This window comes from Anolis carolinensis, chromosome 1 (assembly GCF_035594765.1).
Source record: "Anolis carolinensis isolate JA03-04 chromosome 1, rAnoCar3.1.pri, whole genome shotgun sequence".
Lineage (NCBI taxonomy): Eukaryota > Metazoa > Chordata > Lepidosauria > Squamata > Dactyloidae > Anolis > Anolis carolinensis.
In genome coordinates, this window is record NC_085841.1 from 191,712,701 (window position 1) to 191,726,869 (window position 14,169).

At 37.1% G+C, this 14,169-nt stretch overlaps 1 protein-coding gene across 1 annotated transcript in view; it reads right to left on the reverse strand.

The window, feature by feature from the left end:
• ttn (titin) overlaps positions 1-14,169 on the reverse strand; it is a 331,374-nt gene that overhangs the window by 239,834 nt on the left and 77,371 nt on the right. The window contains exon 44 of the mRNA XM_062969136.1: positions 12,113-12,169. Coding sequence (XP_062825206.1) covers positions 12,113-12,169 — 57 coding nt within the window. The remainder of the gene's footprint in view (positions 1-12,112; positions 12,170-14,169) is intronic.

Genomic DNA, 14,169 nt, shown 5'->3' on the forward strand with positions numbered 1-14,169 from the left:
GATGGGGTTTGAGGAGGGGAGGGTTGGGAATGTTGCCCTCTTTCCTTAAGGGAGGTCTCAAGTGAAGATTCACTTGGGGCTGAGGAAAATATGTCATCTATGAAACCACATTTCCTAATAGCTCATAACAAAACAAAGGGTTATTTTGCTCATTGAGAATCGTGAAGTTATCCTAACAGAGATACTCGGATGTTTTGCATTCATATTTCTGCAGGATCAGACCACATGTGTGCAAAGAAACTGAGCTATAGATGAGATGGAGCTGAACTCCACAGTGAACCTGTATGAGTTTTGGATTTCAGACAGTACAATACATTCAGTGCATTTCGCTAACACACAATGATAGCTGTGCATGACTAATGCCAGTCAGCTTTAGGGGGAATGCCAATGGACACAGCCTTATATGAAATTTCTGCCCAGCTCAATGTTGGATCAGATGCTTTCATCTCTCCCATGCCTCAGCATTTAACTTTCTGAGTTCTTGTCATTTTACTAAACATTTAACTATTCAGCTACACCTATGCAAATTATTTTAAATTATTTAAACTACCACAATTACATAGGTTATTTTAATGCCTACTGTCATTATTATAGTGGTCATTAAGAGTGCTGAAATACCCTGTATATCCATGCTGTTGGTTAGTACAGAGGTAGGCCAGTTGTGTCCCTCCCTATTAATGAACATTCACTCCCATCATCCTTTTCTAGGGATTTAATTATTCACCTATTTCATTTCTACTTTCGAGAATGGATACTTTAATCATCTCCCTGACATTCAGAAAAAGGAATTTTTTGCAGAGTTTTAAAACACTCTTAATATTAAAGGGCTTTTAATAGGACTCTTCATTTACATTTTTTCCTCGTCAGAATTTTTTTTCCTGATTAGAATTTTTTCCTGACCAGAAAATGTTTTTTCCTATTACAGAAACCATGATTCTGCAGAAAAATCATGTAGGAGAGAAAAGGATGATTTTTTCTCCTTTCACAAAAAACACACGCAATTGTTCTTCTGTGTAGTTATAAGATTTCTACGCACACAAAAATATTTTATGCACAGAAAAACAAAATATTTTCAGGGAAGGAAAAAGAGACACAAATAATTTTTGCCTAAGAAGTCCTGCAATGCAAATAATTTTGCAATTGCTCTCCTGTCATTGGAAGAAGGGGATTTCAAGAGTTGAGACACTCTTTTTTATTGGAGGAATCAAAAATAAGCAGAGATTGTCACCTTTGGCTCTGCTCTTTAAGTCTGATGGTAGCTGCAATTAATATTTGGAGGACCAAGAGTTGTCTACCCTTGACCTATAACAACACAGCTAAAATAGAAAGTACTTCTCTCTCCCTCTCATCTTAAATTTACATATAAATGCCTGATATTTTACCATATACACCTAACATGAAATGTCGCTTTGAACATATACAAGCAACTGGGACTAAAATGACTTGTTGAAAACATAATAAAATATTTGTAAGGTTTTCACTTTTTGGCACAACCTTTCTTTCCCTCTCTCTCCTCTTTTTAAATCGGATTTTTCTCTAATCTGAACGCAAGGAAACGTTTTCATTCATTAATTCATTCTTATTTAATACATAGTCAGTTTGAGGATTAGGTGATGCACAAAGCCACAGCTTATCAAATGATAACCTGAGTAAAGAATGGAAGGCATGCAGATACCTATCTAAATATATACGTCATTAATGTAAGTATTGATTATCATGCTTTTAAAAAAATATCAATGCAGAAATTAATAATAACAAACTGTTATTTTTAGAAGTATAATTATTTTCATATTTATGGACTTGCCCTGTAATAAATATATAGACATTCAAATTCACTTTCCAGCTGTGGAATTATTTCTTTGCACCTTACAATGTAAATTATTATGTTTTAATAAGATACCATATTTCTTGTGATGAGTAATCTATTTGAGTAATTTTAATGCACTATAAATCTGCTATTTATATATACTTGCCTGGCAATAGATTTAATTGAACTCAGTGGAAATTACTTCTGAGTAGATATACATAAGTTAATATAGAGTAATAGCCCAATCTTAGGCATGTTTTTTCAGGAATAAACTCCTGATGCCTTTAATTGGGTTTAATCCCAGGTAAGTGGATAGTGAATTCAAGGCTATTATTATTTTATTGGATAAGAATTATGCAAAAGAAAGTCCTACATTTGTCTCTGTATTTGAAAACAACATGCACTAATTTCAGTTTCTTCTTCTTTTGTCTTGTAGATTTAACAATGTATGTGTGTGTGTTGGGGGGGGGGGGGGTATCAAACATTAGAGCTATATTAGATCACAGCCTGACAGTGTGTATATATATTATATGACTGGCATTACTTTACCTGTGAGTTATATTGGAATGAAATCAATATAAGTCTGTCACTTTTGATAGAGTTTTATCTGAAGAGAAACAACATCACAGTCAAAGAGAGAATGTGACTTTCTGATACAACATTGCGAGGGAGAAAGTCTCATCTGAGTTCTCTTCCATAACTGCATTTAATCGTATACAGAGTGCATTAAAAAGTATAATTCCAAATGAGTCAGTTACATGAAAATTAGGTATCAAATATTTCTAGACCCTCATTTAACAAAAATGCAAATGTATCTTTAAATGAACACAGTAATATTTACACATATTAGACAAATGTGGTTGACAATTACAACGAAATTATTACAAGGATGCAAAGGACTTCGGGTTTAATGAAATTTACTGAAGCGAGAGACAGCCTTCACTGGAACCCAGAATAAGGAAATCATCATCACTTAATCTCTACAAAATCTTACAATCAATCAGTTGGGTGGAACCAGTCAATTCCATCAATAAGGATCATTTTAATTACAGACAACTTCTAAAATTATTGCTACATTGTACTGTTGCATGGCCCTCCAAATACAATGCAAATCTACCATCTTTTTTTAAAATCCAATATATTTTGACATTGGAGTATTTAGCAGATTGTTAACAATGCATTGCTATGGGCCATTCCTGCTTTGTTTGTTGCTACACATTTGTACTCTCCTTCATCATCTTGGACTAAATTTCTTATAATTAGGCTGTGACAGCCTTCCTCACTCTCCCCCATACAGTATCTTTCTCCATGAATCAGATCTTCATTTTTGAACCAACTGATTTCTGGTTTTGGAGAACCAACTACTAGGCATTGGAAACATGCAGAGGTACCAACGAAAGAAACACAATCAGATATGTTTTTCATAAACTTTGGAGGTGATTCTGTGACTTGAAACTCAAAGCTACAGCTCTCTGTGCTCTCTGCTTTAAATTCTATCTGCTCTTCTTTGGATGGCTCGGCAAATACATCAAAATTAATATTTACACACGATTCTCCTTCCTCTTCTTGCTCCTTCTCTGTCACAGCTATCAGCTTAACAGCTTTTTGGGAATCATCAGTGTCACGTTCAAACTCAAATTCCAGTTCTATTTCTGTCTGGCTACCATTTTGAATAGTATTATCAACAAGCAAATCAATCTTTTGAGGCTTATCAGTGGCACTATCCAAACCTACATTTGTTTCATCTGCACCATCTCCAAGAGATGTCTGACACTCAGTTACAGCTAAGAAGCATCGGCACATAGCTTCTCCAACAGTATTCATTGCCTTACACAAATACATGCCTCTGTCAGAATGCACCACATTCTGAATGTTAAGACTATGACTTCCATTCTCACTAATAACAATATATTTCCCATTACTCGGAACAATGCACTTACTCTCCTTAAACCACTGTACTACAGGGGTAGGGGAGCCCAAGACTCTGCAATGAAACAATGCTGCAGATTTCTCAGGAACCTCTATGTCAGACACTGGAGTGATGAAGCGCGGGGGCATTTCTGTAACTTCAAAGTTAATTTTGACATCTTCATTTTCTTTCCCAGGTAAATCCATTGTGTGTTCTACCAGAGACAATGGGAGAACATCAAGAGATACTATCATACTCTGACTATCGGAAGTGAGCTCAGGAACAGTGGCTATTTTCACTTGTTTCTCACACTCCTTAATATCAGCTTCATCCAGCTCTACTTCTAAGAGTATTTCCTGAGGAGAAGGTGTCCGTGATGCTGAGCCTTTTTCTATATCAAATTGTATGACATGTTGATGAGTTACTGGAGGAGGAAGAGCTAAACCTCTCTCATCGTGGGGCAACACTTCAACTTGTGCAAGACTTTTGGCTTCCCCTATGATATTGATTGCATGGCACATATATTCTCCGCCCTCTGTTTTTTTAATATTATGGATTTCCAAGATGCATATGTCACCTTCTTTTTGTACTCTGACCCTTGGATCTTCTTCAAGTAGTGACTTATTTCTGTACCACTTCACATCAGGTAAGGGGGACCCAATGACTTCTGCAATAAAGCGCAGTGTGCTGTTCTCATAGAGCTTTCTTTTAGTCAGTGGTTTAACAAATGCAGGAGGCATTTCATTTCCTTTCGGTTCTAATGCTTCACAAGGTGTACCAAACATTTCAGCACGTAGCTCCTCCAGGGAAAAGCTTCTTTGTTGCAAAAGATTGTTAGTGGGTGTTCTATAACCTTCCGGTGGTGTAATTCCCCTTATAGGACTTCCAGGGGAAGGAGTAGAGTACCGTTCCTCTGAAGGCGTAGAGTACCGTTCCTCTGAAGGTGTGGAATACCGTTCCTCTGAAGGTGTGGAGTATCTTTCCTCTGAAGGTGTGGAATACCGTTCTGGGGTACCAACTGGTGTATGATAAGAAGCCATGGGGGGTTCAAAATTATCCACCGATGATGGTGGTGTGTAGAATCTTTCCAATTCTGCCATTTCATCTCCACTCATACTATCAATATCAATAGACATTTCTGACTCAGGAGAAAAAGGTCGGGTCAGCTCTTGCTGTTGGTTGTAATAATCATACACAGTGCTAAATGTAACATCTTCAACCTCCATAGATGTGACAGAACTCTCCCGGGCCAGAGTTTTTGATGAGCTCTCTCTGACAACTGGAATTTCTTGTTCGCCAGCAACCAGAAAATACTTTGCAAGAGAAAAATCTGTGCCATCATAAGGAGGAACATCTAGCTCTTGATTTCCAAGGGTAAATATTTCAGTTTTCTCATCTTTTAGCTTTTCTAAAGGAGAACTGATAATTTCACTAGCCTCATATTGTTTTTCAAGTTGATGTTGTGCACTGGCATCTTGCTTTTTAAGTTGGTTTAAACCCATTTCTTCTTCCTGGCTTACAAGGGAGTCATTTTTTAAGGATAGAAGGAACTGGGCTAATGATGGTTCTTTGTCTGAAGTATCTGATGATTTCCGTTGTTCCTCAAGCATTATTTCGGTAAGGGAAAACCTCTCAGTATCATTTCCCTCAGGTGAAAAGCTTCTCAATTGTTTGATAAAGGAACATTCACTGAGATGTGATTTTTCTTCCTCTGCTTTATCAATCCTTGGAGATACCTTCTCACGAACTGCTTCTTTCAGATCAGATATAAAACTATCAGCTTCTGAGACTATAATCCCTAAAGAATTACTATCTTCTGGCATACCAGTTTCCTTCACTACATTTTGAAAATACAGACTGAGAGGGGTGGGTTCTGACTGTCCCCATATAAAGGCTTCATCTGGCATCTTAAGGACTTCCTCCTCGGAAACTGTCCTCTGATATTCACAGTGTTGTTTGGAAGAAAGCTCTGCTTCACTAGGGCTTTCTAGGGCCTGTTTTAATAACTGTGCAACAGAAATATTTGCTTCTGTTTGGAGTTCATGTTCTGGGGAATTCTCCTCCTCCACATGTTTCTTATAGGTCTGACGAAGTTCTTCACTCAAAGAAATATCCTTTTCCAATACATTTGCACTCTGCAACTGTTTTATGAAACTCTCTTCTGTTTTTGTACTCACCATCTCAAAAGCTGATTTCAGGTTAAAAGTGCCCTCTTCTTTTTGTAACGGTTCAGCCTCTTTAAATGAAATCTCTTTTGCGATAGAAGCAGCATTTTCTACATTTAGAAAGGCTAATTTTAAATGAATGTCTTGATTTTCTGGGGGATCACATTCACGAATATTTTCTTTTTCTATTATGGATTTGCTATTATCTGTATCAACTTGCATTTCTTCTGATACAGAATAGAGGTTTTTGAAATGTATTTCCTCTGGTTGCACTGCCTCCTGAAGTTGACTGTTTGATTCGAGATCTGAATAAGTTTGCTTTAAATTAAATATGTCACCGCTGGGGAGTAGCAAATGTTGCTGTGCATTATCTCCTTCCTTGATGGGTTCCATCACTTCAGCAAAATGTTGGTGTACAATTTCCTCCATTTTTTGTTCATTTGTAGTGGTGTCCGCTCCTATACTTTCAGCATGGGAATACTCAGTTTTAACATGTTTTTCACAAACAAGTTCTACATCTGAAGAAATGGAAACGGAAGATCCATGCTTTGTATGGAGTTGTTCTTCCTGAAGACTGATTTGATCCTGAACAACATTTTCTATAGTATGTTTTGAGGATATAACGCCTTCCTTGATCCCACTCATCTTCACATGTTCACTGTCTTGGGAATCTTCTTGACTATGAACTATTTCTTGCTCTAAAAGTGTTGGGTACTTTGGTGCAATTTCCAGGGTAGAGGTTACATCTAGCTGTATTCCTTCAGAATGTAGTGATTCAGTAAGTGATTCTTCCTGGTTTTGGCTAACATTTTCTATCTGTGGGCAAAGTTCCTTTAAATCAAATTTCACTTCTATTGTTTCTCCCTTTTTGTAGATGTCCCTATTATACACCTCTGATGTGGTTGTCTCATTACTTCCCATTATTTTGTCTATGCTGACTTCTGTTCCTTCAATATGTGAAATGTCTTTGGCAACAATTTCCTCCTGGTTTTCAACAACCATTTCTGTAGCAAGTGAAGTCAGATGTAAACCAAATTCTTTAATCTCGTGGCATAATGTATCTTCTTGAGCATGATTCACTTCCTTTTCAAGTTCACTCTCATTAGAAACACACCCGTTAGAATACTTCTCTTGTTGTAGAGCTGATATGCTTATTTGTGCTGACTCTGTAATCTTGTTGGTATTAGCTTCGGTTATTTCAGGAACATCTTTGTCTTTGACATATGCTTCTTTTGATTTTGTTTTGTTTTGTTCCTTTTCAATGTTTTCTGTATATGAATGGATTGGATTTTCATTAAGTGAGAAATTAAAAGCATCAGCAATTGAATATTGATTTGTGGATTCCTGAGCTTCTTGAATATCTTGTTCTTGAATATCTGTTTCTAATTTTTCTCCAATGGAAATAATTTGTCTTAAATCACATACAAATTCAGATGAGTCTGACTTTGCTTTTTCTAAGAATTCTTCCCCCTTTTCCTCAGAAACAATAGATATGTTCTCCTGCTGGTACAAAATATCAAGCTTTCCTGTTGAGCTTAGGAATTCATAACCCAAACTTTTTAGGCATGACATGCTAGCCTCTTCTTTGGTTAATATATCTTGAGAATCCTTGCTTATTGTGCTGACAAAGCATTGATCTTTCTGATGCTGCTCATCATCTTCTTGCATTGCTTTTAGTACAGAGCTGGAAAAGTTGGGATCAGCATGTTCTTTTGTATTTAGTTCCTGCTCAGAGGTGGGAATTTGTTCTTTGACTTCCTTAGATGTGATGTCAACTGCAGACATTTCTTCATCTGATGTACTTTGAGTTGGTTCATATTGACAACTCATCAGATCTTTATAATCTTCTGTGAATTCTTGGTCCTTAATATCTATAGATTCCTTTGCTTCCTTTTCAGAATGTATGCTGGATTCACTCTGGCTGACTACTGAATCAAACTCAGTAAAACTAAGACCTTTAGAAATCTTCTGCATTTTCTCTATGTCAGTGTACTTTACATCAAAGTCTACATTATGACTTATCGAAGTGCCTTCTACAGTAACAGACTCTTTTTTTTCTGTATGACTCTCCACAACATTTCCAGGTTGGCACATTGATGACTTTTCTGCAGTAGCACTTTTATGTACACTTTCCACTTTTACTTGCTCTTGCTCAAAAGATGTATCTGATAACTTATTTAGAAAAGGAGTGTCCAGATCTGATAAAATAGTTACCTGTAGTTCTTCCGTCTTTGACATTGTGCCTGTACCCCTTTCTGTTTGATCCTGGATCTGGAAATCTGAGCTTTCACTTTCATCTGCAAGTAAGGACTGCATTATATCTTTTAGATAACTAGGTAAGTAGGATTCACTTTCCTTGGTTGGTATACTTGTATCTTCTTCTGAGAAACTTGGTGTACTATCACTATGGAACTGCTGTCTTACAGTGTGTATTGTCTCACTGAAACTGCTTTCCATTTGTTTTACTGAAGTTTCAAAATCTTCTCGATGCTCTTTTTCAGTCAGTTCATGGTCCTCTTTAATCTGGCTTTGAAGAGTTTTGAGACTAATCTGTTTGATGTCATCAGAAAGATTTTCTATGGTAGAATGGACTGAGACATCACAAGCAGTTTCTACTGTTCCACCCTTGTTTGCAGCAATACATTTGTATGTGCCTGCATCAGATATGGAAATCTTGCAAATACACAACCTATAAATACCATTTTCTTCCTCCATGCAAAATGATTCAGTGGAAACCAGAGCTCTACTGTTCTTAAACCATGTTACAATTGGCAGAGGTTCTGCAGATATTATGCATTCTAGAACAATGGAATCCCCTTCTGTACACCTTATATGTTGTTGGAGTTCTTTTATTATTTGAGGTGGTTCATGAATCACATCAAATGAGAATTTAAACTTGTGCTTTACTCCTGCAGATGTTTGTTCTTCTGTGGGTTCTGCAGGCACAACTTCAATATGCTGAATTGCTTCTTTAATTTCTTCATCTTGTTCTGGAGTTGGAGTTGGAGCAGTTATTTTGATTTCGACAGGAAGTGAAAGTAGATCTGGATCTGAAATGCAAGGCCTGGGGAAATGAACTTGTGGAAGTGAGAGGGTAGCTTTACTGTCAGTGCTTACCATGGGGTCAACTCTTTTAACACTGTCAAATGCCAAAGTTAGTTCTTCTTCCTCTTCAGTATAGTCTGGTAATACTTCAATTTTACAGGTATTGATTGGTTCAGGTTCAGGCATTTCTTTTACTTTTATGTTTAGCGTGCCTGATGTTGTAGCAGTTCCATGTTGGTTAAATATCACACATGTAATGGGCCCTTCCTGATCATAACCAGTGGTGGAGAAAGTCAGTGTGGAATGATTTTCTGTTGTGTTAATGATACATTCATGGCTGCGTGGTAATGGTTTGTCATTGTTGTACCAAGCAACGGTGACATGAGGAGAACCTTGGAAATCACAACTAAAAACACAGCTTTCCCCTTCATTTACTTCCTGAGATTCAATTTCTTTAACGAAGAAAGGAGGGCATGGCTCCTGATATTTTGAAAGAGGGCTTTCCAATTTGGTTGTGTGTTCCATAATCTCAGTTTTAATTTCAGTGACTTTGGGCAATACATCCTCTTTGGTTTCAAGAGAGCATTCATTTAATGAAGACGGAGTTTTTACACTTCTGCTCGTTTCCTTGTGCTCAGAAACAGGTGTAGGTTCATTAACATTAAATGTAATTGTATCGGACATCATCGTCTCAGGTTTTACTGTCTCACTGACATCATCAGAGAAAAGTACATAGACTAAAGGCGAGGGATTTTTCTTTACTGTCTTGACTGTCTTGAAGTCTTCAGTGTGTTCCTTTTTGTCCATCCTCACGTCTACTGGTTTGCTTTGAGTATATGTTGTGTCCATCCACTTCATGTTCCCTGTTGTCTTTGGAACTTGCTCTAGAACCTGTTGCTTATGTGCTCCTTTGAAAGTCATTATCTTTTGTCTCTGGAATGCTTCTTTCCCATTGCTTCTATCAGCTAATTCTTGATTTTGAGAAGTCTCAGAAAGACCCAAAATCCGTTCCATTCTAGTATGGAATTCTTCTGATGTTCTCTCAAACCTCCTGTCAGAACTTCCCTTGGTTGTTGCTTCAGTGTCTGACATTATAGGTAATGCTGCCTTTTCATTTATTTGCTCTATAGTCTGGAAAACCGACCCCTTTGTCTCTATTTGAGATGCCATACAGACTTGATTAGCTACCTGGCCACTCTTTCCCCTAAACCCTACAGTTCTCACAGATGAAAGCTTCACCTCAGCTGTTCCTTGTGATAGGCACATTTTTTTCTTTTCTTGTATAGTTCTCCTTGCTTCTCGAAGACGCTGCAACTTTAGTTTTATTTCCTCATCGAGCAAAGCCTCTTTTTCCCTTTCTCCCTGAATAAAATGCTGGTTTCTTACTAAATCCTTGTCATACACAAATTCTTGTCTTAAGGAAGGGATATTTTCAAAGCTTATAGTCCTAACCATTCCTTTTGTAGGAGACAAAGCCATCAATGCTCTCTCAGTCTCCTGCCTTTTATCAAATGGAGAACCAATGCACCTCAAGTCAACCTTAAGCCTTTCATCTCTTCTTTTCTGAACCATGTGTTCTATGTGCTGACGGGTATGCTCTGACTTTCTCAGAAATTCTAGGTATTTAGCATTTTGCTCCTCACCACGTGCTACCAACAGTGATGCTGTGGACTCAGCTGAGCCCTCACTGTTAAAAGCAAAAACTCTATAACTTCCAGAGTCCCTTTCCTGAACTTCTTTCACCTCTAGGCTGGAACTGTGCATATCCAAGCAGCTCTCAGTCTTTATTACTCTTCGAAGACTTTTGGGAATTTGCCTGTTGTTATGAAACCATGAAATTTGGGGTAAAGGATAGGCAATTAATTTGCACTGGAAAACAACTGGGTCTCCTACCAAAACAGATCTATACTTTAACTTTTCTGTAAAAGAAGGGTTCACTTTCTCAGGACAGGAACGTGTGGCTGAGACTCTACTTGCATGCTTCTGATTAGACAGAGATCCTTGACTCAGAAGATCTTCAGTATCTTGTCGAGTTGCTGGTTTTTCTGTATACTCTGGCTCTTCACCGAAGAACAGTTCTGCAAGAGAATACCATTACATTACAGCACACTCTGCAGGTTCCACCATACATTAAAAAAAATGATATAGCTATAAATAAAATTAAATAATATGCATGCTACAGATTCATCACAAATCCATAAAAAAATTCACTCACCATATTTGTTCGAATAAACGCAACGCCTTGCTCTGTTTTAAAGATTCTGACACGAAAATCGTTCGTTGTCGGTTCGTTCGTCCAACTGTGGAAATTTCTTCATCAACAAGCAAAAATGAATCTCGAAATTACATGTTCTTGTGAGTGCATGTTTTTTTTACTGCCTGAAAAGCTTTCTATTTTTATTTTGGTGCAATTTTTTTTCTTTGCAAGAGGGGTGGGGGATTCTTACCTGACTTGCAGACAGTAGAATAAACGCCCTTTCTGATCTCTTTGATTGTGGGTTAAAATGGTCAAACAATTGAAAAGATGGTTTTTCAAAGGTATGGAAAAATGTAAAGTGTAAGTAATTTGCTAAAATGAAATGAGAAGGCGTTTATTCGAACTAATACAGCTGCTAACTTCATGGTGTTATGCAAAATAAGAAAAAGAAAGCAAGCAACATGGACCAACTATGCTATCTGCAAGCCAGTGTAAGAAATTTATTATGGAGAATTATTCTCATTTTCATGAAATGGGAGGGCACAGTGGAACAGGTCACTTTCCAACTCTGCATAAAACCACTTCTTAAACATATGCCACCCCGGGTTTGTTGGCCAACTAAGAAATGTTATAGCACTCCAGAATTTTAAAACCATTTTCAGAGATTTGGTCTAATTTTAAATGCCCCATGCATTAGGAGAATGTATATGAAAGAATAGCTTTTGCAACCAGCTGCACAGCATGTAGTGAAAGTAAAGACAGCAAATCTGGAAAAAATGAAAGTTTTAAAAGAACTTTAAAACTTATACTCTTTTATATAATGCAGGCTATCCTCAGCATGTTTGAAAAAGAAAACAAAACATGCAGCATATTCAGATATGCTTCAGAATATGTTTTGCTCTTTTCATCATACGGAAAAGCTTCTCAAATAGTTACTGGTTTTTTATGCTAAACCTTGGCTTCAGTGTCACATTCATTTTTGACTGTACCTTTAACTTCCATCTCAATCTGCTGCTCTATCTTCTCCTGAAGAACTTTTTCTAAGGCTGCAATAAAAAAGAGGGTTGATTAATAAACTGAAAACGGAATATAGGGAGAACAAGGCATGACTTTATGGTGCATTGATAGAAAAATCACACAAACATACATACACGTACATGCCAGGAAATGCCTGATAAGTCTAAAATGCTAAGTGGGAGAATGATTAGATATTGTCTACTTTTTTGACTTCATTTTTAAAAGGGCATCACCTATTTTTTATTGTTTGTAATTCAACATGCCTTTAACATGCCTTAGCTGCCATGAGAAATATATACATATAGATATCCAGCAATCCACAGTCATTCCATTTATCATGTACCAGGGACTGAATAGGTTTCAATGCAATTGTGGTATGCAGGAGGAAGTTGTACATGGAAGGAACATGCAGTTGCCAACCTGTCACTCTCAGATGTGTGCTGCACTCGGCTTGTCCCGCAGAATTAACTATTCTGCATTTGTATACACCCCTCTGATTCTCCTGAACTTTGAGTAACTTTAAACTGCACAGTGGGCCATCATGCCTTAAAGAGCTTAATGCGGATTCCTCAACTATTAGCTGGTTATACAGCCAGATGACACAAGGTGTAGGTACACCTTTGATTACACAGAACAGTGAGACATCCTCTCCTTCTTTTACAAGGGTTTCTGGGGGAAGAGTTTCAAGGAAGACTGGGACTGTGGCGACAGTGTCCATGATGTCTTCACATGGCACAACGTCGGGGTAATAGTCTCTGATCCTTAGTTTCTTGTTGTCTTGCAATCTTTCACTTGAAGATACTGTCGTGCTGGTGGTTTCCGTGGAAGACGATTCTTGTTTGTATTCATGGGATGTTTTAATCTGAGATTCTTTGATTGTTTTTACGCTTTTAGTATCTGATTCAAGGGTAATTTTTGTTACTGTCCTGGCTTGTGCTTCTTTAGCTAGGTAAGAATAAAGTTAGGATACGATTAGATGTTTTGCAGCAATCAGGATCTATACTTAGAAAATAAATAAATAAAGCTATTAGTATGGTATAAGGAATGTTCAGCAGGTTAGTGCAAAACCAATAGACTATTACGTCTTTTGCTACTCTCTTCCACATTTGAGGGCTCTATTCATGTTAGCCTAGCTGTTGGTTGCAATGTGGTCCATAGGATGTGTGCCATTGACTTTAGAGGAATTGGAAATAGTCCATAATAGTTTTCTATAAAAGCATCTTCAGTCTGAATCAAGATTTCTTCCTCACAGGCAAAAAGGTCGGGTGCAGGTGCAATGTTTTTCTCTTATGTACCAAAAGTAAAGAAATCCACCTCTTTGGTTAAAAGCAAGGTCAATGCAACAAAATGTGCTGGCACTGTTTTGGCTTTAAGTTGATATTTCCGCTCTTCTCCTTGTGCATTTATACAAGTACCATAAGTAAAATGAAAGACATTCTCATTCTTACAGAAGAAAATTAAATTCATGTTCAAACACAAGTGACCATCACAGGTGGAAACATTTTCCATAGATGTGATCAATAGTGCAGTGTAGAAATGATAACGATTGAGTAATATGAGGCACTACGTAATTTGTGCCATCAATATCTGATTTGCAACAGAATGGAAAGGAATGTTAGCACATTTCTGCTCAAGTTTACAGAATGTTATGGTCAATAAAAAAGCATCACAATATAAAGTTCTGATTTGGAAAAAAATTGCATGTAATTAATATGAAAAAGCTTTCTTCCTTCTTTGTTTTTTTTTAGCAAGCTGTTTATTATATTTTAGTGGATGATTGACATTGGGTCTATTTAAGCGTCTCTTCAAACTGGAAAGCCCTTGGCTAACAATACAAGGATAGTGGAAATTTTGGGCTCATGCTTCTCCATGAAAATATTTATTTCACATATTTCGAGACTGACAATAGAACAACGTACACATTGCTTCCAAAATCCATTCACTGCCAATGTTGTAGATTTATTTCAATGAAGAAAAATGCATACACAACCATGTGTACATTTGAAAAAGGTATAAGACTAAAATGCTT